We start from the raw sequence: 26,428 nt of genomic DNA, 5'->3' as shown, positions 1-26,428 counted from the left end.
ATCTCACCCAGCATGGGTATATGTAAAAAGACACCCCAAAACACATTCCTCAACTTCTCCTGAATACAGAGATACCAGATGTGTGACACTTTTTTGCAGCCTAGGTGGGCAAAGGTGCCCAAATTCCTTTTAGGAGGGCATTTTTAGACATTTGGATACCAGACTTCTTCTCACGCTTTGGGGCCCCTAAAATGCCAGGGCAGTATAAATATCCCACATGTGACCCCATTTTGGAAAGAAGACACCCCAAGGTATTCAATGAGGGGCATGGCGAGTTCATAGAAAAAAAAATTTTTGGGCACAAGTTAGCGGAAATAGATTTTTTTGATTTTGTTCTCACAAAGTCTCCCTTTCCGCTAACTTGGGACAAAAATTTCAATCTTTCATGGACTCAATATGCCCCTCAGCGAATACCTTGGGGTGTCTTCTTTCCAAAATGGTGTTATTTGTGGGGTGTTTGTACTGCCCTGGCATTTGAGGGTCTCCACAATCATTACATGTATGCCCAGCATTAGGAGTTTCTGCTATTCTCCTTATATTGAGCATACGGGTAATGAGATTTTTTTTTTCCGTTCAGCCTCTGGGCTGAAAGAAAAAAATGAACGGCACAGATTTCTTCATTTGCATCGATCAATGTGGATGAAAAAATCTCTGCCAAAAAAAAAAAAGGAGGGGAAAGGCGTCTGCCAGGACATAGGAGCTCCGCCCAACATCCATACCCACTTAGCTCGTATGCCCTGGCAAACCAGATTTCTCCATTCACATCAATCGATGTGGATGAATAAATCATTGCCGGGATTTTTTTTTTTATATATATATACAAAGTGTTTGCCAAAGTATATGAACACCGCCACCTCCTCAGCTCATATGCCTCGGCAAACGTATCTTTTACTGCAGAGGAGAAATCTCGTCTTGCAGCGTCGCATACACCGACTTGCGTGTAATCTGACAGCAGCGCAATGCTTCTGTCAGAATGCACATCAGTGCTGCAGCTAGTCGATCGGTTGGTCCACCTGAAAGGTAAAAAAAACAAAACAAAAAAGAAAAAACCAGGCCGCAAAGCAATAACTTTATTAACTTTAGAACAGAACATATTAACTTTTTTTAAACTTTTTAAACTTTTTTACTTACCGGTAATTTTTTTTTTGTTTAGTTTTTTTTACCTTTATAGAACAAACCTCTCCTTCCCCATGGGACAATGTGCAAAGCGCAAATCGCCCAAAGATGTGGCGAAGTACGTTATGCACTTTATCCCAGGTGAAAGGAGAGGTTTGCAGCAGCTGTGAGTAAAAGGGCCCTAATAGCCCTGTGTGCCTGTCCTGTGAGATGCAATCCCTATGCTAGGTGTACCTGTGTGTGGTACTTCCGGAAACACTCACCAAAGCATAGGGCAGGGTGGTCAGGACAGTCAGGACAGAAATAGCGGGTGTCACGCCTTATTCCACTCCTGCTACAGACACAACATCTTTTTCGGGGTGACGGTTGGGTTGAGGTACCAGGAACGACACTGGGGAAATGTCGCTCGTGTAGACGGCTAACTACACTGGTGGATGGGGCCACGGAACCTCCTGGGTAAAGGAGGTTCTCGATGATCTCTTCCTGGAATTTGAGGAAGGATCGTGTTCTCCCAGCCTTACTGTAGAGAACAAAACTATTATACAGCTCCAATTGAATTAAATATACAGACACCTTCTTATACCAGCGTCTGGTTCTGCGGGAAACTAAATACGGAGACAACATCTGGTCATTGAAGTCCACCCCTCCCATGAGCGCATTATAGTCGTGGACACAGAGGGGCTTTTCAATGACACGGGTTGCTCGCTCAATTTGGATTGTCGTGTCTGCGTGAATGGAGGAGAGCATGTAAACGTCACGCTTGTCTCTCCATTTCACCGCGAGCAGTTCTTCGTTACACAAGGCAGCCCTCTCCCCCCTTGCAAGACGGGTGGTTACAAGCTGTTGGGGGAAGCCCACGCGACTAGTTCGCGCGGTGCCACAGGCGCAAATCCGTTCTAGAAACAAATGCCTAAAGAGGGCCACACTTGTGTAAAAATTGTCCACATAAAGATGGTACCCCTTGCCGAATAAGGGTGACACCAAGTCCCAGACTGTCTTCCCACTGCTCCCCAGGTAGTCAGGGCAACCGACCGGCTCCAGGGTCTGATCTTTTCCCTCATAGATCCAAAATTTGTGGGTATAGCCTGTGGCCCTTTCACAGAGCTTATACAATTTGACCCCATACCGGGCACGCTTGCTTGGGATGTACTGTTTGAAGCCAAGGCGCCCGGTAAAATGTATTAGGGACTCGTCTACGCAGATGTTTTGCTCGGGGGTATACAAATCTGCAAATTTCTGTTTGAAATGGTCTATGAGGGGCCGAATTTTGTGGAGCCGGTCAAAAGCTGGGTGGCCTCTGGGACGGGAGGTGGTGTTGTCGCTAAAATGCAGGAAACGGAGGATGGCCTCAAATCGTGCCCTGGACATAGCAGCAGAGAACATGGGCATGTGATGAAACGGGTGCGTGGACCAATATGACCGCAATTCATGCTTTTTTGTCAGGCCCATGTTGAGGAGAAGGCCCAAAAAAAATTTAAGTTCGGAAACTTGGACAGGTTTCCACCGGAAAGGCTGGGCATAAAAGCTTCCCGGGTTGGCGGATATAAATTGTGTGGCATACCGGTTTGTCTCTGCCACGACTAAGTCCAAGAGCTCCGCAGTCAAGAACAGCTCAAAAAATCCCAGGGCCGAACCGATTTGAGCTGTCTCAACCCGAACTCCAGACTGGGCGGTGAAAGGGGGAACTACAGGTGCGGCTGAAGTTGGTGACTGCCAATCAGGGTTTGCCAGCACCTCAGGGATTCTAGGGGCTCTACGGGCCTGTCTGTGCGGTGGCTGCGACGGGGTAACTAGTGCACGTGCCACCGTACCAGCTTCAACTGCCCTTCTGGTGCTCGCCACGTCACCATGTTGTACGGCAGTGCTGGTACTAGGTCCAGGGAGGGCTGCGCTGCTGGTGTATGCCTCACCACGTGATCCGGCAGCGACAGCCCCACTCTGCTGCTCTTGAAGCGGATCCTGTATAACCTGTGGTCTAGCGACACGGGGCCGGGTACGCCTGGTGCTGCCAGGGACCTCAACCTCCTCGTCCGAACTTTGGGTCAGAGAGCCACTGCTTTCTACAGGTTCATATTCTGACCCGCTAGATTCGTCAGATGAGGGTTCCCACTCCTCATCCGACTGGGTCAGAATCCTGTAGGCCTCTTCAGAAGAATACCCCCTGTTTGACATTTGGACTACTAAATTTAGGGGTATTCCCTGAGACTACCCAAGAAAAAAAGGAAGCCTGTCTTACAAAGGGGAGGCTAGCGAAGTACCGGAGGCCGCTGCGGTTGATAAAAAATATCAAAACTGATTTTTTTTATCGCCGCAGTGCGTGTAAAATGAATGTGCAGTGATCAAAAAAAAATATTTTTTGTCACTGCGGTGGGGCGGGCGTGGGTGAACGCACGTGTGGGCGACCGATCAGGCCTGATCGGGCAAACACTGCGTTTTGGGTGGAGGGCGAACTAAAGTGACACTAATACTATTATAGATCTGACCGTGATCAGTTTTGATCACTTACAGATACTATAAAAGTACAAATGCTGATTAGCGATACGCTATTCAGCGAATAAAAGTGACTGCGGTGCGGTGGGGTGGGCGCTAACTGACGCTAACTACCTAACCAAGGGGCCTAAACTATCCCTAAAACCTAACAGCCAATACCAGTGAAAAAAAAAAAGTGACAGTTTACACTGATCACTTTTTTTCCTTTCACTAGTGATTGACAGGGGCGATCAAAGGGGTGATCAAAGGGTTAATTGGGGTGCAGGGGGGTGATCTGGGGCTAAGGTGTAGTGTTTGGTGCTACTCACAGTTCAGTCTGCTCCTATGCTGGATCCAACCGACGAAAAGGACCAGCACAGGAGCAGACAAGCCATATAACAGATCATATTTACTAATATGATCTGTTATATGACTTTTGATTGGATTTTTTGAAAATCGCCAGCCTGCCAGCCAATGATCGTTGCTGGCAGGCTGGTGACGAACTTGTTCTTTGAATTTTGAGATGACGCGTATATGCGTGATTGTGCGCAGCGCTGCCACCTCCGTTCCGCGAATCTGCGTACAGCGGTCCGGAGGTGGTAAATTCCCCTACAGCACCCCCAGAGGCGAAATGAAGTATTACATGAGAATATATTCAAATTAACATGTTGTCTATTTAATGCAGGTCCTCCAGCGCAGGTCACTCTTTATATATATTCTATATACTCTCTCTCTGGCCAAGAGATGAGGGTCCTAAAAAGAATTTCTAGTCTCTGAGGTTTGGGAGGTCTCTGGAAATAAATCATGATATATGGTGGAACACCTGGGACTATTATCACGTTCTGTGTCTTAGAGATGAGCTGCAGTATAATAGCTTGTTTGTTTGGAAAAAATTTCTCAGACGTCTCACTGCCCGCTCTAGGCAAAGTTTCTGGTTTCTCAGCCAAAATGAACACACAAAGGACAGAGCAAACACAGTTTCGAGCTCTAGATATAATAGACTGCTAACCCATTCTTTGCCACCTCCGAGTCCTCTGATAATTTTAGACATTTGCTGCTTTTATGCTTATCCATAAGCTGTAATTTATAAATTTATATCATTTTTTTTAAAGGAGTTGTCCCATAAAAAAAAAAAATCTACAATTTTCAACCCAGTACCTGGATCTAAACACTTTTGTAATTGCATGTCATTACAAAATGTAGTAGAGACACTGAGTTATTCAATAAAATGTATCTGTATAGTGCCACCTGCTGTTTGGTTTTTTCATTATTTTTCCGTCTACCTGAGGTAGTCGCACGTGCTCATTTCTATCCTTCAACTATCATCAGCTGTGTCTACTGTTAGAATCTGTTACAGCTACAGGGAGAGCGTTGCAGCAGAAAGGGCATGTCCTCTGAGCTGTGATTGGGAGGGAGCTGCAGAAGAAAAGGCATGCCCCCTGAATGGTGATATGGAGAGAGCTGCAGCAGAAAGGACACTCCCCCTGAACTGTGATAGTGTGAGAGATGCAGCAGAAAGGACACACCCAACCTTTGAAAATAGAAGAGCGATTGGAGCAATACATTAGGATATCTCTGGATCCATGTGAGGTACAGGGCTGGTTCTAGCTAGAAAGAGATTGTCCTGTACTATATGATGTCTGACTTTCATTTTTTACATGAATCATGGGATAACCCCTTCAATGGTTTTGAGTAGGTACCAAGTACTTTTTATTTGAATGGTCCATGACAATAAGCTGATCACTGAGTGATCTACTGCCCGCACCCTCACCTGTGATCTGTGAGGGAAACCTGGCAGAAAGTGATCAACCCCCCTGCATCGCTACCAATCCAAGCCAGCAGTTTTATGGTGGAGTAAGGCCTCTTTCACACTTGCGTTGTCCGGATCCGGCGTGTACTCCACTTGCCGGAATTACACTCCGGATCCGGAAAAACGCAAGTGTACTGAAAGCATTTGAAGACGGAACCGTCTTCCAAATGCGTTCAGTGTTACTATGGCACCCAGGACGCTATTAAAGTCCTGGTTGCCATAGTAGTAGTGGGGAGCGGGGGAGCGGTATACTTACAGTCCGTGCGGCTCCCGGGGCGCTCCAGAATGACGTCAGAGCGCCCCATGCGCATGGATGACGTGATCCATGCGATCACGTGATCCATGCGCTTGGGGCGCCCTGACGTCACTCTGGAGCGCCCGGGGAGCCGCACGGACGGTAAGTACACTGCTCCCCCGCTCCCCGCTACACTTACCATGGCTGTCAGGACTTTAGCGTCCCGGCAGCCATGGTAACCACTCTGAAAAAGCTAAATGTCGGCTCCGGCAATGCGCCGAAACGACGTTTAGCTTAAGGCCGGATCCGGATCAATGCCTTCCAATGGGCATTAATTCCGGATCCGGCCTTGCGGCAAGTGTTCCGGATTTTTGGCCGGAGCAAAAAGCGCAGCATGCTGCGGTATTTTCTCCGGCCAACAAACGTTCCGTACCGGAACTGAAGACATCCTGATGCATCCTGAACGGATTACTCTCCATTCAGAATGCATTAGGATAATCCTGATCAGGATTCTTCCGGCATAGAGCCCCGACGACGGAACTCTATGCCGGAAGACAATAACGCAGGTGTGAAAGAGCCCTTAGGTGAAATAGCTGTCCGACAGCTACTGCATGTGTATGGCCTGCTTTATTCTGATTGCTATAATTGGGGTCAAAGAGGATTTTTATCCTTCGCTGAACTTTGTGCCTTGTTTTTGCCTTCCTCTGGATTAGGCTACTTTCACATATGCGTTTTTGCTGTCCGGAAAGAAAACCCAGATGTGAAAGTAGCCTTAAAGAATTTATTCGCTCTGAAAAAAAAGAAACTGGAGGCAGCAGGCTTAGGGTACGGCCACACAGAGGTTTTGGACAAGGTTTTGAGGCAGACCTGCCTGCAGGACCTTTATGCCAAAGCCAGAAGTGGATATGAAAATGGAAAATTGGAAATATAAAGGAAGGATTTATACTTCTCCTTCCTGTTGGATCCAGTTCTGGCTTTGGCTGAAAATGCTGCAGGCAGATCTGCCTTTAAAACCATGCCCACAAAACTGTGTGGCCGTACCCTTTAAAGTGGATTTATAAGATAAAAGCTCACTGATCCCCCCACCGCTCCCATTCCATCGCAGGTCCCCGATGGTCTCTACTTCCTGGTCCTGTCTTAATACATAAGAAATGCCGGCTCAGCCAATCACCGGCTAAGGCAGGTCTCCGCTGCAGCCAGTAACTGGTTTAGCGGCATTTGCTCCTTGTCAAGATGAGACCAGAAAGTAGAGACCAATTGGCCCCCGGGCAGCTTTGGGAATGGTGAGGGATCAGTGAGGTATTAGATTCAAAGCCTGCTGCCACCAATTTTTTTCCTACTGGAAAACCACTTTGACAACGTTCTACAGTCAGGCGTCTGCCTCCATGTATCAGAACTTTTTGGCTCATGCACACAGCCATGTTACAGCTGTAATAAGGATGCCATGGAGGTTCATAGGAACTTAAGTTTATCCTGAGAGAGTCCGAATTAATCCATCAGGTAAAAAAAAAATATGTGGCATGGTGCATTGGACACCGTAACTATGGAAGCATTGCTGGGAAAAGAAATTAGATTTTCATCACTGACAGAAAAACAAAACTTGTCTTGGGTCTTCTCTTGTACTTTTTAAGATTGTGTAATGATTGCTTTCATGGGAAAAGAGGAAGCACCGCCTGTGGTGTGTTTACAAGAGAAGACTCGTGGACATAACGTATCTGTCACGGCCTATGGTGTGCGCTGTGACACTGTTGCCACACTTGCGGTTGCCCGCGGCAACGTGTTGCTGTGTGCGCATGCGGTGGCAGTGTCTCGGCCTTCTGGGTGATTGCCGTGACATGGTTGCCACACATGTTGTTGCCTGCGGCAACGTGTAGCTTTCTATGCTTGTGTGTGCACTTCCCAGTGGCGGATTACAATAGGGACATTCGGGTCGGCAGCCCCGGGCCCAGCGCCGCTGGGGGGCCCAACGCTGACCCGAACGCCCACATACTGCGGCGGGGCACGGGAGCGCATAGCTCCCTGTCCCGTCGCCGATCACCGCCATAGGCTTCAGGCCTTGTAGGCCTGAGGCCTATGCGGTAGTGAAATCCCGGCGCAGGCGTGCGTGATAACGTCACCACGCGCCTGTGCCGGGAGGCAGCACTGTGACGCGCCTGACTCATCCCGCCTTCTCTGCGAGCAAGCGCCTGGCCCTGGACATATGTGAGTATTTATCTTTTAATTTTTTGTTCATTTTTTATTTTTTTATTTCATGTGCCTACTTTGGGGGGGACACACAGGAGGACATATTAGGGAAGATAAATCGAGTATGTGGGGGCTGTATGGGGCCAAATTATTATGGGAGGGAATACTATGTGGAGGCAAATTACTAGATGGGGCAGTGTGGGGGCAAATTGCTGTGTGGGGGCAAATTATTATGAGAGGGACTACACTATGTGGGGGCAAATTGCTATGTGGGGGCAGTGTGGGGGCAAATTATTATGAGAGGGACTACACTATGTGGGGGCAAATTGCTATGTGGGGGCAGTGTGGGGCAAATTATTATGAGAGGGACTACTATGTGGGGGCAAATTACTAGATGGGGCATTGTGGGGGCAAATTGCTATGTGGGGGCAGTGTGGGGGCAAATTGCTATGTGGGGGCAGTGTGGGGGCAAATTATTATGGGAGGGACTACTATGTGGGGGCAAATTTCTATATGGAGGCAGTGTGGGGGAAACTATTGTAAGGGGGTAATTGCTATGTGGGGACAGTGTGGGGAAATTGCTATGTGGGGACAAATTACTATATGGGGCAGTGTGGGGGCAAATTACTATGTGGGGGCAGTGTGGGGGAAATTGCCATGTGGGGACAGTGTGGGGTAATTTCTATGTGGGGACAGTGTGGGGTAATTTCTTTGTGGGGAAAGTGTGGGGTAATTTCTATGTGGGGACAGTGTGGGGAAAACTATTGTGTGGGGAAATTGCTATGTGGGGGCAAATTACTATGTGGGGGCAGTGTGGGGAAATTGCTATGTGGGAACAGTGTGGGCAAATTACTATGTGGGGGCAGTGTGAGGCAAATTACTGTGTGGGGGCAAACTACTATATGGGGGCAGTTTGGGGGAAATTACTGTGTGGGGGCAAATTACTATGGGGGGATTACTATGTGGGGGCAGTGTGGTGGAAATTACTATATGGGGGTGTTGCTATTGGGGAGGCACTGTAGGGGCAATTCTATTATTTCTGGGGACACTATACAGGGATTATTACCTGGAGCACAATAGAGGGTGTTATTATTACTGGGGGTCTCTAGGGGACATTATAACTGCTGTAGACACTATAGGAACATTTGGGGTAATTTATCAAACTGGTGTAAAGCAGAACTGGCTTAGTTGCCCATAGCAGCCAATTAGATTCCACCTTTTATATTTGACAGCTCTTTTGGAAATCAAGTTCTACTTTACACCAGTTTGATAAATTACGCCAATTATGTCTATTAGGGTCACTATTTCTTCAGCAGTATAGTACCTGGGGCATTGGGGGGGCACAACGGGCACAGTATTAGGGGTGGCAGGATGACACTGTGGGGACACCAGGATGAGGAGGTTGATGGGAAAAATTGAGAAATCTAACGTGTCTGTGTTACAAACTGTAGAGACGAGATGTGGCTGAAAGAATTTGCCATGGTGGTCTGGGTCAAATGGAGGAGAAGAGGAAAGAGAAGGTCTACATGACAGGAGATGTCCCTGGATGTAAGAGGTATGTGGTGCTGTATTCTCCTCCATGTCTTTTTTATTACAATTATATGTATTTTAAATTTGGCGACCAAATTTTTCAGTTTAGGACCCAATTTGGGGTATTCTTTTTTATTCTGAAGATGTCATATGGCCTAAGAAGAGACTGTGGCGCCCATGAAGCACCGCAGCCTCTTCATACAACAAAAAAAAAAAAAACTAAAATGGAGGGGGGGGGGGGGGGGGGGGGGCCCAAGTTGGGTAGACAGCCCGGGCCTATCATGCACTTAATCCACCCCTGGCACTTCCCCTTTATGTGGCTTCCTTCCGTTGTCTGGTGTTGGAAGAGTTAACTCTCTTCCTAGTGTTTGGTGAACACTGGGTTTATGTGGGTGTGTGTGCGGCTGCTTGGGCTATTTAGCCTCTGCTGGATGCCTGAAGCTGGGGGGTACTCCAGCCATGGCGTATGCTGGAGCTATCCTCCTGGTCTTCATTTCCATCTGTCCAGTGAGGGCCACCCTTGTGGTCATTGGTATTCTTATGGTGTCCTGGGTCCCTGTGGGGTCTGTGGTGTGTGCTGTGTCCTTTTAATGTTGGTGTGGACACCAGCACTTGTGCACGGGTTCCAGTCAGCGTGTCTGTGGCAGGTAAGTGTGTTATGGGTGTCGCTTACCTGACATCTTCATATGCTGTATGTGTTCCCCTCTCCTTGCAGCCTGGCCTCAGATAGAGACTCCTGTTCCTCTATCACTGGGATGAACAGGTCGTCTCTTCCCTGCTCCTAAGTGATTGATTACCAGGGCAACTTAGGGTTTCTAGGAATCCTGAATATGAGTCGTCCTACCATCGGGGTCCGCTCATACAGTGAGGAGTCAGGGAGAGGATTAGGGACGCGGTAGAAGGTGACCTGCTCCCTCATTACTCCTTTTGGCCAGGCTGATCCCCTTTACCCTCTGACACCGCATGGTGGGGGGTTTCCCCCACTCCCCGCCGTGACAGTATCATCAGCTCGTAGCTCAGAAGAACATTTCTTGATAAATGCTGGAGACTGATGCAAACACTGATGCAAGTGCATTACTCACCTTATATCATGTGACTGATGAAATCTCATGATTATTCTTTAGAAAACGTCATCACTCACAGGCGAGGTATGGTACACATGCGATGTCAGTGTCTATAACGTAATGGCAGGAAATCTGTATATTCCCACAGCCCTGCATGTTCATCTAGTTTCTGATGGTTACGTCACATTCAGTTCTTTATACAATATACGCATTGCTGCTGTGCATTTATTAAGGCCTAATTCACACGACCATTTCCGTTTTGCGTACAGCAAACCACGGATACTGGCTGTGTGCATCCCGCGATCTGCAAGATGCAGTAAAAGATAGGCTACGTTCTATCTCTTGTGGGGCGGCAGCACGTACCCGAAAGCACACGGAGGGGATGTTATTCTAGTGTGTTTAGAGTATTGTATCATAGCATTTTGGGTCAGAATAGTTAAAGGGGTTTGCCAGCTTCAAAAAATGCATGGGCTATCCTCAAGATATCAGATCGGTGGGGGTCTGAGTGTCGGCACCCACTAATCAGCTGTTTGAAGAAGCCGCGGAGCTCATGCAAGCGCAGTGGCCTCTTCAGTGTTTACTTATACCTCCACCAATCTGATATTGATGACCTAATCTAAGAGTACGCCTTGGATATTGTAAAGTCGGCATACCTCTTCAAGTTTGTCAGGATAATGGCACTTCTACATTTACGGTGTGAAAAAAACAACGAAATAGTTTTTGGATTTCGATTTCACTGCATGGTAAAAATTACATGTGAGCTTTACTCAGCGGGTCAGTACGATTATGGAGATATCAAATTTATACAGTTTTTGTTTTTTTATTTTTATTGTGTCGCCATATTCGACTCCAACTTTCCCCTAGGCCGCAGCTGCAGTGGATGGAGGGGCGGAACCCTTCTCCCCCTCGGGGCACACCATGAGGGGTTGGGGTTCCTACTTGCTGGTAGTTTGAGTGCCCTTGATGGTGGATGATTGGCAGGGTGCAAGCCAGCAGGAATGGAGCAAGAGGCCGGCAGATGGCGGAGGCAGTTGCAGCGTACTCAAGTTGTGTTTAGAAATGTGTTCCTGGGTGTTGTAGTGCAATAGACACTAACCTGAGACGGCTGACTCTCTGCAAGGGCAGGTGATGATAGGAAATGTTCGTGACGCCAGTGCCAATTAAACGATGGCACGCCGTTTGCTGATAGCAGGAATAACTGAGGAACCACGTGATGTTAAAGCAGAACTCAAACTTTAGTAGTCATCAAACATGGCCATAGCTGGAAACGCAGTTCCTTTGCAGACAGTTTGTTGCAGTACATTTGATGCAGGCAATACAGATATAGCAAGGCGACTTCAGAGTGTTAAACACAGGACTTGCAGTACAGGAGCTTGCACTCTATTCCTGACTGATCCTGGGACGTAGAAAATCTTCTCCAAGGCCCAATACCCTAGCTCTGGCGTATATCCTTGGTTTTATCTTTATAAAGTACCTCTTCTGTTGTCTTGAGTACCTCTTGCTTCTCTGAGCTTGCCCCTGTCTCTCTCTCAGCTTCCTCAGACTCTAGAAACTTCTGAACTCAACTGCCTTCCTAGGCTAGGCCCTGTCTATTTATATGGAACTGGGAGCTCCCTCTGCTGGCTGTACCAAGGATTGCCTGCAACAGGCCTAACTGGCTTAAAGGGAAACACACATACAACCTAGCAGTGTCGGGTAACCTACCCGTATGCTGCACACCCCCAGACTTTGACGTGAGTAATGCCTCGTACTCACACATCTTCCTGAATCGGCATAACATGGTACATAACATTGACATTACATTATAATATGATAAATAATTGTTTCACACATAAAAAACATAACATTGGTAACTTCATAAATAAGTGAAGCAAGGGAAAGGGGCGTCTTCTTGCTTCTTAGGCACGGCCGCTGACCTGGCACAGCGGACTTGGGGTGAACCAGGTTAGTCCATTTGTCTTTGGTGGCAGTATAATAACAGAACTACCCAGGGGTTTCCTGTGGGTGTATCACAGGCAAGGGCTCACGTGGAGGAGTCTATTCTTGCGCACAAATGTCCAGCAAGGTATTACCAGTAGCAACTGTTTGGGAGGAGACACCACCAGAATAGTCAAAGTCTCCTAAACGGACTGGCGGACGTCCCCTGGTCATCCGGGTGGACCTTCTCAATACAGGGGTCTCCTCTTCCCTTAGCAACGAGGTAGAAGAGAGAGGAACAACAGGAGGGTCTCCATCAGTGAGACCTTGGTCAGGAACAACAGGAACAACAATATCCACTACAGGGGGAACTGGATCCGGGGCATCTTGAACCAGCTCTTCCGGAGGTGAAGCTACAGTAGGTGCCGGAGCAGGCACCAGCAAGTTCAACCAAGGTGTCAGAAGCCAATGCATGGGATCAGCGTCATACCCCAGATTACTAACAGCCTGCATAGGATCCTCGGGCTGTATTGCTGACTCTGACACAGGATATTCAGATCCAGAACTCTCGGCACTAGGTTCTGGTGTCAGGCAGAGCTTCAACCGGTTTCGGTGTACAATTTGGGATCCCTTGTCTTCCCGGGTGACCTCATAAGTGTGAGTTCCAACATTTGGGATTGCAGTGACAACATAGGGACTTCGCTCCCATTTACTGTCCAATTTACTGGTACAGCGGTTATTCTTTAACCATACCACGGCCCCTATTGTCAAGGGTTCTGCATGGGCTGCTTGATCATAGTCTCTCTGCTGTCGGTCCCTAGCATAGTCCATACGCTCCTGAACAATGGCTTTGGCTGTATTCAATCGCCTTTGATGTTCAGCAACCCAGTCGGTGTTAGGTAATGGGTTAATGCAATCAGGCAATGTCCCTTGGCGCCCAAACATCAAATAAAAGGGGGTATACCCGGTGGAACAATGTATGGTATGATTGTATGGGAACATGAGCTGTGGCAACAGATTAGGCCAATCTCCCCTGGTTTCAGGAGGCACGGCCCTCAGCATCTCTATCAAGGTCTGATTCATTTTTTCACATAATCCATTACCTTGAGGATGGTAGGCCGTTGTCCGGATCTTCTTACAGTTGTGTAAGCGGCACAGTTCATGGAACAGATGGGACTCAAAAGCAGGTCCTTGGTCGGTGAGGATCTTTTCTGGACATCCATAGGGCAGGAGGAAGTGCTTCCAGAACATTTCGGCTGTAGTCTTGGCTGTCTGGTCTCTCACAGGCACTGCTACAACAAACTTTGTGAAATGGTCAATAATAGTCATGGCATAAGCATACCCTGAGCGACTAGGCTCCAGTTTCACATGGTCGATGGCGACAAGTTCAAGAGGACGGGTACTTACAATGGGTCTCAGTGGTGCCCTCTGATCATGGTGCTCACTTCGTTTTAAGGCACAGGCTACACACTCCCGACACCACTTCTCCATGTCTTCTCTCATGCCCACCCAGTAAAACCGCTGGCGGATAGTAGCCTCAGTCTTTTGGACCCCAAAGTGACTGGATTGATTGTGGTACATCTCCAACACCATACCTGCATCTCGTCGGGGTATGAGAATCTGGTGCACTCTCTCGTTGGACACTGGGTCTAGGCTTCTCCGTAGTAACAGGCCCTTTTGTATGAAGAGTTGATGGCGCTGTCTCCACAGTTTGATGAGCTCAGGATCTGCACTCTTACGCCGAATCCTCTCAGGGGCTCTGCCACTAGTAATGAAGTCCAACAACTCACCCAGCACTCTACTTTCAGACTGTAGTTTCACCCACCTTTCTTCTTTAGGATCAGGCCTACTGGGGGGTGAAGGAACTGCAGCTCTGCCATTGGTAGCTCGAGCCTGGTCCTGTTGAGCAAATTTGTTATAGAAAGCCGGCATCTCTACATCTTCCCAAGCATCTCGCACATCATCAGGAGCTGTCTCTGTAGGAAGCCTGGATAAAGCATCAGCATTATCATTAGTACGTCCAGCACGATACTTTACAGAGAAATCATAGTTGGCAAGGCGAGAGGCCCATCTCTGCTCCAAGGCCCCTAATTTAGCTGTATTTAGATGTGCCAGAGGGTTATTGTCAGTGAATGCAATGAACGGGGTGGCGGCTAGAAAATCCTTGAATTTTTCTGTCACTGCCCACACTAATGCCAGGAACTCTAGTTTGAAGGAACTATAATTCTGGTCATTTTTCTCAGCTCCTTTCAGGGAGCGGCTTGCATATGCTATCACTCTCTCTTTTCCCTCTTGGATTTGGGCTAACACAGCTCCCAGGCCACGCTTGCTAGCATCGGTATAAAGATGGAAAGGCTTGCTATAATCTGGATAACCTAACACAGGAGGCTCGGTCAGTTTCTTTTTTAGCAATTGGAACGCTATCTCTCTTTTCTCATTCCACTCAATGGGCACAGGAGTTCTAGGACTTTTCTTGGGTTGCCCCCTCAAGAGCTCCTGGATAGGATCAGCTATTTGAGCAAAATGGGGGATAAAACGTCTATAGTAGCCGGCAAAACCAAGGAAACCCCTCACTTCCTTGACAGTAGTAGGAACCGGCCAATTACGGACAGCTGCTAACTTATCAGGGTCAGGTTGCACTCCCTCTCCGCTTACCACATGCCCCAGGTATCTTACTGCAGGTTTGAGCAGGTGACACTTGGATGGCTTTACCTTCAAGCCATATTTGATAAGGATTTCAAACACTTCTGCCAAATGTTTCAGATGGTCTTCATATGTTTTTGAGTACACAATGACGTCATCTAGATACAGATAATCAGTAGCATGCTTACTGAACGCCTGGTGGTACTCTTTGACCAGCTGTAGGATCCCTTCTTGTTGATGTTGGGGGGTAGTCTCGTCCCCCACATGGAGCTCTTCCCACCAGGGCACTTGTGGCTGGGTCACCGGCGAACATCCGCTGTCTGCAGCTGGCGGCTTTTCTGTCACTGGAAGACGAATGATGTCTTGGAAGGACACCTGGGACAGCTGGGCAACACGGCAATGCTTAGTAAGCGCAACAGGATGATCACTCAGGTTAATCAGACGGACAGGTACTTTACCTTGGGAGACGTTCACCAGGCACTTGGCAGCTCTCACATAAGGGTAATCCTCCATCTGGATTGGTTCCACCAGGGCTGGATAATCTCGGCCTTGGACTCCCAGGACAGCACGACACCATAAAAGAGTTTGAGAATTAGGAGGCAAAGTCACAGGCTTAATATCACGAATCCTGGCAGTACAAATTTCTCCTTTCCCATTAGCAAACCTCTGCTGGGCACTTAACACAGTAATAGTCTTTTGAATCACCCTCTTGGATGCAGAGGAAGCAGTGGGCAAAGTCTGATGTAATACAGCAAGTATTTCTGAATAACAGTTTTTGAAGACATTGGTGCCTAGAATGACAGGATGTCCTCCTCTGTCACCGGCCTGTACTACGATCACTCCCTGTTGAGGCAGGGTTACTTCTCCCACCTGCAGGGTGGGTTCCCAGTATCCATGAATCTTTACTGGTTTGCCATTGCTGGCGATAATTTCCACCCAGGATTCAGGCGGTTGGGTCAACTGGTTGGTGTCCCAGAACTTTTCAAATGCAGGCAGCTGAATAGTAGTGACCTGAGACCCAGTATCTAATAGGGCTTCAAAGGGGACCCCGTTGATCTCTATATTGATTTTAGGATGGGATCCTACATAACGTGGCATCCAATTTGGATCCTTTGGACCTAGTGTTCTACCTCCCGAGGGGTGGTCCTCAGCCTCAGGGGTTGCCCGTTTAACTGCCAGCACGTGGATTCTGTGTGTCCCAGCTTTTTGCAGTATGTACACACGGGCCGCTTGCGATCTCTATTACGCCTCCCAGGATCCCTGGGGTGAGTCTCTTGGTAAGGAGGTGGGAACGGCCTAGGAGGTGACAGGAATTCTTCTTCTGTCATTATGGGTTTTTCCCATTCCTCTATTTTTCTGCACACTTTCTCTAGACTTTTAGTGAGGTGATTTACTTGCTCTGTCAGCATGGCAATAGTATCGGTAGCTGACACTTGAACAGCTTGACCGGCCTGAGCTTGGTTAGAGATAAGCGGTTTTGGCCTGCAGGCTGGTGACTCAGGTGGGGTGCTCAACTCCGTAGATACTGCTGACCCCAGAATTTTTATAGCCAGTTCTTTAAAGTCCAGAAAGGTACTGTTAGGGTGCTGGGCGGACAGCATCTTTAATTGGGTCCTTATTTGTTCACTAGACACCCCGTTGATAAATTGTTCCCTCAGGGTCTGGTCCTGGTTATCAGCCTCTTTGGGATCTATCTGAATTACAGCCCCTAAAGCCTCCTGAAGTGATAGGGCATAGTCACGGAGGGACTCACCGGACTTCTGTTTCTTGCCAAAGAAGTGCATCTTTATTTCTGAGGCAGTCCTTGTTTCAAAAGTGGCCCTGAGGAGGGTGAATATCTATCTGTTCTAGAGTACTCCGCTCAGTAGCAGGCCAGGATAACACTTCTCTACGGGCCGCTCCCTCCAGTTGTGCCAGCAGGATTTCCATTTGCTGGTCGGCATTTATGGGGTACAGTTTGAATAATGCCAGCAACTTTTCTTTAAAGTCTCTTAGGGTATGGGTCTCTCCTCTGTAGCGGGGGAACCATGGGGCCCCGAAATAGTAAGGCATGGTAAAGGGCATCATGCTGGGGGCTGTAGGATGATTAGGAGCCGCAAGCTCTCCCGGGGCCAGCTGCTCAGGCACTCCCGGTTCTGACATGGTAGTCTATTGAGATATGGCCGCTGGCGACTAAAGGGGCCGGAACAATCCCCTTCCCTCCGGTTACAAGTTCTTACCGGTATCGCCGGGTTTGCGCAGTCCAAGTCTCGAGAGATTCCGGACGTCCTGAGTACGCGGTGACGTAGAAGAAGCAGGGCCGCGGCGGTGCGATGATGACGAGGGGCGGGATTCTCTGTGTCTTTGCAGGGATCCGCCCACGAAGGTCCTCAGCAGCGCGGGAAACTTTACTCCAGGCGGCCGGTGGCCATCTTTAGCAAAACGCTGCCCATTCACTGACAGCAAGCAGGATTGTAAAAAGTCCACAAAACCACACTCCAATGTGGCGATTTTCTTCCTCTTGGTAGCGCAACACTGCACAGCGCTTTTTAGAGGTTTTAGGAACACTTTTGGTATGATTTTCAGTCCACAAAGTCCACTTTAAATAAACAGGCAATTTGTCACTTTGGTCACAGGGCAACTGTATAAGGCACAAAGTTCACGCTTCTTGCACTAGAAAGCGTGCGTATCCTGTTCGTGACGCCAAAAGAGAGGTGCAGCGTACTCAAGTTGTGTTTAGAAATGTGTTCCTGGGTGTTGTAGTGCAATAGACACTAACCTGAGACGGCTGACTCTCTGCAAGGGCAGGTGATGATAGGAAATGTTCGTGACGCCAGTGCCAATTAAACGGTGGCACGCCGTTTGCTGATAGCAGGAATAACTGAGGAACCACGTGATGTTAAAGCAGAACTCAAACTTTAGTAGTCATCAAACATGGCCATAGCTGGAAACGCAGTTCCTTTGCAGACAGTTTGTTGCAGTACATTTGATGCAGGCAATACAGATATAGCAAGGCGACTTCAGAGTGTTAAACACAGGACTTGCAGTACAGGAGCTTGCACTCTATTCCTGACTGATCCTGGGACGTAGAAAATCTTCTCCAAGGCCCAATACCCTAGCTCTGGCGTATATCCTTGGTTTTATCTTTATAAAGTACCTCCTCTGTTGTCTTGAGTACCTCTTGCTTCTCTGAGCTTGCCCCTGTCTCTCTCTCAGCTTCCTCAGACTCTAGAAACTTCTGAACTCAACTGCCTTCCTAGGCTAGGCCCTGTCTATTTATATGGAACTGGGAGCTCCCTCTGCTGGCTGTACCAAGGATTGCCTGCAACAGGCCTAACTGGCTTAAAGGGAAACACACATACAACCTAGCATTGTCGGGTAACCTACCCGTATGCTGCACAGTCACCCGGCCTACTTCGTTACCACAAATAAGCTCTCTTTACTGAATAGACAGTGAGAGTTGCAGTACAAATAGAAGCAGTAGCAGAAGGGGTCGGCAGTACAATGTTCTCCTCTAGACATCCCATACAATTTTTCCAAATGACCAACGTCATGCAATTTCTCTCAAAATACTTTCTGCAGTTCCCAGTTGCAGGGTGTAGTCCTTCAATGGATGGCCAGTCCGTCTTAGAAGTGTTGTGGGTGCCGGCAGCAATTAACCCTTTCCACATGCAGTAAATTACATTGGCATAAACATGCATTCATCTTACTGTCTCAGTCCAGCCTCACAGCTTCTGTATTGGAAACCATGCACATGTGGGCTGGGTTGGCCCCCCCGTATTCAGAGCGTTCAAATAACTATATCAAACAGTGAGCACCGTATAGTGCCTATATAACACTCCCACACATCTATAGTAGTGCCACCACCATTTGTGAAAATGTAACGTAGAGAAGCTATGTTTCGGTGCTTCACAAAAAGTACATACCGCCAAACAGTGCTGAAATGACATCAACATACAATGACCAAATAACAGCTCCATGCATAAAGTAATCTAATAATAGTGCCATACACTGTCTAAATAATACTGCTATACAATTGCTAAGAGTTGTGGTGGTTACATGCCTCAGGTACCATGCTCGTGGTGCCACCACATGGGTCTCACACCCAAAAATATACAAACTCTGTGAATGTTGTTCAAAAGGGTCATCCTTTGTGACTCTAGCAGTCAATACACCTGAAATTAGAAGACCGACCTTCTATGTAAAATACGTACATTAAATCTACACACAGATTTTTACTTAACAGCTAGTGTGCTGGGTTTGTTCCTCTTTTTGTGAATGGGGAAGTGGTAAACCTTACAAGTATAGCCTTTGAGGGAATTTCCTTTATTTTCATCTTCTGGAGCATTTTATATGTCTCAGGTTATAGCTGTGAAGTTGTCAGAGCAGGAAACTGAGAACAAATATGGTAAGGCCTGGTGTTAGACCTCCGGAAAAAGGAAGTTCTGTATCACCAAAGGAAATCTGTCACGGCCAGTTTTGTGTGCCTGCCTTGTAGAGTCCCTCGTAGATGCATGCTGAAGCCAGGCGTGCTACATAACTGCTCTATTCCGACCGCTTTCTTCTAGTTCAGCATGAGATTCTTTGACATCACCATGGTCTTAATGTGATGGCGACATCTATAAAAAGATCTAAATCTCGGGCTGCGTCTGTAGAAGGAAGAAACATGTGTCGTCTGGACACCATCAGGTTGGTGGCTACCTTGGTATACTAAACATTGTACCTGAACACAGGAGTATAAAACGGTGAAACAAAGACTGAGTAGTCCATAGAGTGTATTTTTTAAAATTGTATTATTTTACTATTATTTTTTTCAATTATTCTAGTTATGTTTTATGAAACTTTTTTTATTACATTTATTTTTAGACTTTTATTCAGCATTCAGAGCCATAACTTGGAGTGTGCATGAGGCCTAAATAGATGGTGTATTCAGAATAGAAACATAGAAACATAGAATGTGTCGGCAGATAAGAATCATTTGGCCCATCTAGTCTGCCCTCTGGCCCATCTAGCATTACTATTATATAAAGTAACATATCTATAAATTATTTTATACAGTTTAATATATTAATAGTTTAAAAATCGATGTTTTTTGAAAAAAAATTTTTGCATTTGCTTTTTTTCCTGTTTGGTTCATTGAATCAAATCTGTTTTATCCCAGTCACTTCCGACTGTGTTCAGCTTGATTTTCAAACATATATTATGCTGTATTGAAAATGTTTGCAGTACATCGGAACGAATCTCTACTACATCAATATACAACATTGGGTTGTTAATCCAATAAATTATTTTCTATATTGGATAGCAAAAAATTTGATGAGCATGTATTGCCACTGTTTAGGCTACTTTCACACTTGCGGCAGAGTGATCCGGCAAGCAGTTCCATCGCCAGATCTGTCAAAACTTATGCCAACTGATGGCATTTGTAAGACTGATCAGGATCCTGATCCGTTTTACAAATGCAGTGTCATCCGGAAAAACGAATCCGGCATGCGCAGACCGGAAGGACGGATCCTGCATTCCGGTATTTTGAAGGCTGGATCCGGCGCTAATACATTCCAGTGGAAAAAAAGTGTTCCGTTTTTTTGGCCGGAGATAAAACCGCAGCATGCTACGGTTTTCTCTTTTGCCTGATCAGTCAAAAAGACTGGACTGAAGACATCCTGAACGGATTACTCTCCATTCAAAATGCATTGGGATATGCCTGATCAGTTCTTTTCCGGTATAGAGCCCCTAGGATGGAACTCAGTGCCGGAAAAGAAAAACGCTAGTGTGAAAGTACCCTTACAACATTGAGGAATGTGAAGCTAAGGCTATTTTCACACTTGCGGCAGTGTGATCCGGAGGGCAGTTCCGTCGTCGGAACTGCCCGCCGGATCCGCCGATCTGCATGTGACTGAAAGCATTTGTGAGACGCATCCGAATGCGGATCCGTCTCACAAATGCATTGCAAGAACGGATCCGTCTCTCCGCTTGTCATGCGGACAGACGGATCCGTCTTGTATTGTTTTTCGCATTTTTACCAGTCTGCGAATGCTGGATCCGTCCTTCCGGTATTTTGATCCGGCACTAATACATTCCTATGGAAAAAATGCTGGATCCGGCGTTCAGGCAAGTCTTCAGTTTTTTTCGCCGGTTTTATCAAAATGACTGAACTGAAGACATCCTGATGCATCCTGAACGGATTACTCTCCATTCAGAATCAGTTTTTTTCCGGTATTGAGCTCCTGTGACTGAACTCTATGCCGGAAAAGAAAAACGCTAGTGTGAAAGTACCCTAAGGCTACCTGCACATGGTGCTGATTTGTATGCAGAAACAGCACCAAAAACACAAGTAAAACCTCAAATAAATCTGTGCAATTTATCTCAGTTTTAGTTGCTGTTTTTGGGTCTGATTTTCAGTTTATTTTAACAACCCCATTAAAGTCTATCACTAGCCACTATGTATAAGGAATCTTACAAACAACTGATATTCTACGGATTTTAAAATCCGCACAGGAGGTCAATTTCCATGTGTACAAAATATGCAATGTGTACATGAGATTTGGCAAATCACATTCACTTTACTGGTACTGTATTCCACGTGAAAATTTTGTAAAATATAAAGGTAAATGGAAGGACAAATCACCAAATTAGATCCTGTGCATTAATGCCGTTGACAAGGGCCCTGCTGTGTAAAGTTATGCTGTTGTTTCTTTTATTTTTCGTTGACCTTAAAGGGATTGTCCAGCTTTGGGGACTTTGGACAACCCCTTTAAGGTCAAGGAAAAATAAAATAAAAACACACAGCAGAACTTTACACAGCAGGGCCCTTGTCAACGGCATTAATGCACAGGATCTAATTTGGTGACTTGTCCTTCCTTTTACTTTTATAATTTACAATATGGTCGCGTTGGTGGCCAATTACCAGTCATAACCTGGGTTACTTCCTCGCTCCTATATTTTTAGATTGCTATTAACGGCCCCATTTTAAGGGGCTTTTTGTTTATTTCTTTTATTTGATTTTGATTGCTGCCCACACTTCTTCTATGTTAAATTTAGCTGCAGGATTCGAGTGGGAAGTACTTGTGAAACCTCATTAGATGTATCCAGGATGTAGCTTGCATCCAGTGGAACAGATGCAGTAGGTTCCTGTAGAAGTATATGAGCACTGAGAAAGCATGCCACGAGAAATGAAACCCTGCTGCTGCTCCTGTGGGTTGCAACGTAAACCCACTGACTAATATTAGTTGTGATTACCATCTATGTATGCAGCTATCTTTAATGTATGTCATGACCAAAGTGGCCATGTAGCCCCAGCCTCAAAGACATCAGTATAGTTGGTGGTACTTATTAGGTGTTAACATTTTTGGAAGAGCTCTAGCAGACATGATATTCATAGCTCCATAGTATTAAAGCTGAGCATTTACATGAGCACTGTAATGTTCAGTGGCTATAGTAATGAGGCTGATTTGTGGTTTATAAAATCATACTTCACAGGTAATTGCTTTTCATGATTTTTGGGGTGGTAAAAAAAATAATTTGCCAGTGTTTTTCTTGGTGTTTTTTTATTTGCCAGATATTTGCTATAACTCAATAGGTGGTACTGTCAATGGAGGCGGACCACACAGTTGCTATTGGGCACTGGACAATGTAAAGAGCCCCTGTACTTCTCTAAAGAGTCAGCCACTCTTAGCTGTGATCCTGGGAGTCCCTGCTTTTTCCAATAGTGCTTGAGGATACCTCTGTGTATTTAAAACTTCCATTGTTGTTTTTTCAAGATTTTCTGCTATCAGGTCTTGAACCCATGACCTGCTGTATGAGAATCCTTAGGAAGTGAGCAACAGGCTTAACTGTAGTCAATATGAGGATTTTCTCTGACTAAAAGCCTCACAAGTATTTTTCCCATGTATAAAGTACTGATATCTATAGATGCAGCTCTATAATTTATTTAGTGATTATAAAAAATATAATGGAACAAAATAAAAAAAAAAATAAAAAAAAAAAAATATATATATATATATATATATATTTCTTGTAATTTATTTTACTCTTCCTTTTTTTTATAATTGCTGTTATATAGATATATAGGTATCTTTAGTTATCAGTACATTATACATGGGAAAAATACTATTGAGGCTTTTAGTCAGAGAAAATCCTCTCATGTACTACAGTTAAGCCTGTGACTCAATTGCCAAAAATTTTTTAAAAAATATATAGTTTTCCATGCATATTGAATTAAAAAATATTCCAGATCAGAACATGGAAATCCAGATCAGATATTGCTGCATTTTATCAAATGACTACTCACGTTAATCTCATTTTTTAAAGTGGAATACCCCTTTAAGGAAGAAAATTTTGGGTTACCGATGCAATATATGTATAATTCAATAGTATAGCTGGAAAGGTAAAAATAAGTCAAGTTGCTTTCGTATGATCTTCAATACATACTAGTCCACGGGACTGTATCCTGCTGAAGGAGTCACTGAGAAATGGCAAAGAACTAGATTTCCAGCCCTTGTCCTACTCTACTACTGCATCGCATCGTTCCAATTCTAACAATAGAAGGATAGTAGGACATTGCAGGGACATGTAGTCCACTTTCTACTAGAACATCGTCAGATCTTCTTTACTCATTCTTCTGCTTGTCGACTCTCAAGTCAACAGTCAGATAAGAACAGTTTTTAGTTTCCTGTGTCTCACCACATCTCGTCATTTAGTGGTAAGTCATGTCTCACAAGAACCTTTAAGAAGCATTTAATGTACTGTAACACTGACTTTACTAGACAAGAGGCCACACAATGACTATCGTGTGCAGTTCTGCTGACGTGGTGACATCATATGGCAAGTTATCTCCACTGGCCATGGCTTTTCCTTCCCAGATGTCTTGGTTAGTATCCTTCTCAAGACAGTATACAAATAAGCATTTCCTTCCAAATTGATATAATCAGTAAAATCGTCAGAAGGGTATCTGGAATCTTCTGGGACCCAATGCAAAGTCTGTAACTGTAACAAACCTTCCCACCTACTGTGTTCTAGTATCAGTATTCATATAGGATACAGAAACCTTTTGGAACCCCTCCTACCCCCACAGCCAATGTACAAATGTAACTTTTGCGCCCCTATAGATAGCCGCTGTCCTTAATAAAAAGCGGTTGTCCCACAAAAAATATTCTAGATCTTTCAAATTGGCTCCTGGATCTGAATACTTTTGTAACTGTATGTAATTGAATATTTGGTATAGCCAGAGTTATCCAATAAAAGTATCTGTATATCGCCACCTGTTGTCCTTCTCCATATTTGTCTGTCCACCTCACTGAGGTGGTCACACATGATCAGTTCCATCCTTCAACTCTATCTACTGCTAGAAGATGTGACTTTTCGACAGAAGCTGCTGGCTTGAAAAAAATCTAGCGGGGAAATTAGAGTAATGACTGGGAAGATCTCTGGATCCATGTGAGGTACAAGGCTGATTCTAGTTTTGTAGAAAGATTGTCATGTACTATAACATGTCAGATTTTTTATTTTTTTTTGCATTAATCATGGGATAACACCTTTAACAATAGCATGTTATGTCTGAAAATTACATTAATAAAGGGCATCTGTCAGCAGTTTTGCACCTATGACACTGGTTGACCTGTTACATGTGCGCTTGGCAGCTGAAGGCATCTGTGTTGGTCCCATGTTCATATGTGCCCGCATTGATGAGAAAAAGGAAGTTTTAATATATGCAAATGAGCCTCTAGGAGCAACGGGGGCGTTACCTTTACACCTAGAGGCTCTTCTCTCTCTACAACTGCTGCGTCCTCTGCACTTTGACAGGGCCAGGTATGATGCCGGCGGGCATTCAGGTACCATAGAGATACAGAGAACTCTGGCAGAATGTTCTCTGCCAGAACAGCCTGCCGGATCTCCTACAGCGTATGTGAAACTAGCCTAACCATTCTCCACTGTGGCGAAGGGATCAGGATCCTGAACAGAGGAATTCCTTAATAGGGTGTAGGAAAAGGGATTTCAAACTGGACAACCCCTTTAAGGAATCATGTAATTAAAATGTTTCATGACCAATTTTTTCCCCTTCATTCTTTACAGAATCTTCTTTCATTAAGATAGTGGACAGGGAACCGATTGACGGAGATAATGGCAGCTCTGTGCAGTTACAATCTTCACTTCATGCTGCAGTCTATTAATACTCCTTGTGATAATGCAGCATTGTAGTCAGTTCAAGTCAGAACTTCAGGCAAAGTTCATCACTAGATGTAATCATGGGCCTTGGACTCACGGAGACAGGGTCAGTTTTCAGGATAATGAAGGAAATAAAGTTTATAGATGGTGATAGTAAAGAAAAAAGGCATATAAATGTATAAATATTCTACTACAAATCTTGACTATAGCACTGCTTCTATGCAAGGGAGGAGTCCATGCCAGCTCCTCCCTCCATGACCCTGAGGCTCCACCCAAATTCAGCTTCTCACAATGGGGGCAACGCAGCAGTGGCCTATACAGAATAGTTTGGGTTTTTTAGATGCTCAGTTCTTCTTCCTTTATCATTTTAAAAATAATAAAATTAAGCAACTTTGCAAATAGCCTTGATTCAAAAATATGTATGCAGCTTCGATGTAGACCCATGTGTCTACATAGTTACAGACTACAAACAAGTGTTTAGTCTGATTCGGCGGTCGTGTTCCTCTGTTCCCTCTCTCTGCTAACCTACAGACAGTAGAAGTAGGCGCAGATAAAACTACACTGCGTTAATCTGAAACCATGAATACACATAGGTCTGCACGTTAGCTGTGTACACAAAACGGTGGAGGATTTTTAATGAAGACTAGATGCAAATCTGCGCAATTATTTAGTTTTAGATGTGTTGGCGAATAAAAAAAAAACAAGGCTGCAAAGGGGTACATACTGTACTTTTGGACTTTTCATGGTTCGCTAAAAAAATTTAATTAAAACGACCCTCCAGTTTAATTAATAAAAAATAAATCATGAACTGTGAAACGAATAGAACACTTACCAGGTAACCTCATTTTTATATTTTCAGCGGCAGATTCAAGGGCTCCTCTTCCGTCATCCAAAGTGGCGGCACAGCTTTCCAGACTATCTGATGCAGAGCACTTCCTGTTTGTCCAGCCCTGCTCTTGGATTGGCCAGCACTGTTCACATGAGCAATGCTGGCCAATCTTAGGGCAGCAGGAAGTGTCTAGACTACCAAACGCACAGTGTGCCTCAGGTAGTCTCAGAAGCAGTGCGACCATCTTGGATGACCGAAGAGAAGCCCAGAAACTAGTAAATCTGCAGCTGAAAAGAAGAAAAGGAGATCACCAGGCAGGTGTTTTGTTCGTACTCCAGTCAATGTGATTTTTTTTTCTCCTGAATAGGAGGAATGCTTTAACTAGGACCTTCTGACATGCCTATTTTAATAGCTACATGCATTCCTCACATACTAACAATTCTGGAGCATCTATTCTATGATGTGCTATTCCCTTATTATTTGCACTA

At 45.6% G+C, this 26,428-nt stretch overlaps 1 protein-coding gene across 3 annotated transcripts in view; it reads left to right on the top strand.

Moving 5' to 3' along the window:
• SH3BP2 (SH3 domain binding protein 2) overlaps positions 1-26,428 on the top strand; it is an 82,708-nt gene that overhangs the window by 31,479 nt on the left and 24,801 nt on the right. The window contains exon 1 of one of the 3 annotated variants that reach the window (XM_040419196.1): positions 19,440-19,636. The exons of the other annotated variants lie outside the window; for them this stretch is intronic. Within the exon in view, the coding sequence (XP_040275130.1) occupies positions 19,557-19,636 (80 nt within the window). The 5' untranslated portion in view covers positions 19,440-19,556. Of the gene's footprint in view, positions 1-19,439; positions 19,637-26,428 lie in introns of those variants that run through there. 3 annotated transcript variants of the gene reach the window in all.

Source organism: Bufo bufo, chromosome 2, assembly GCF_905171765.1.
Source record: "Bufo bufo chromosome 2, aBufBuf1.1, whole genome shotgun sequence".
In the NCBI taxonomy this organism is placed as follows: Eukaryota; Metazoa; Chordata; class Amphibia; order Anura; family Bufonidae; genus Bufo; species Bufo bufo.
Note: the sequence above shows the minus strand (reverse complement) of the source record. Positions and strands in the feature narration are given on the sequence as shown.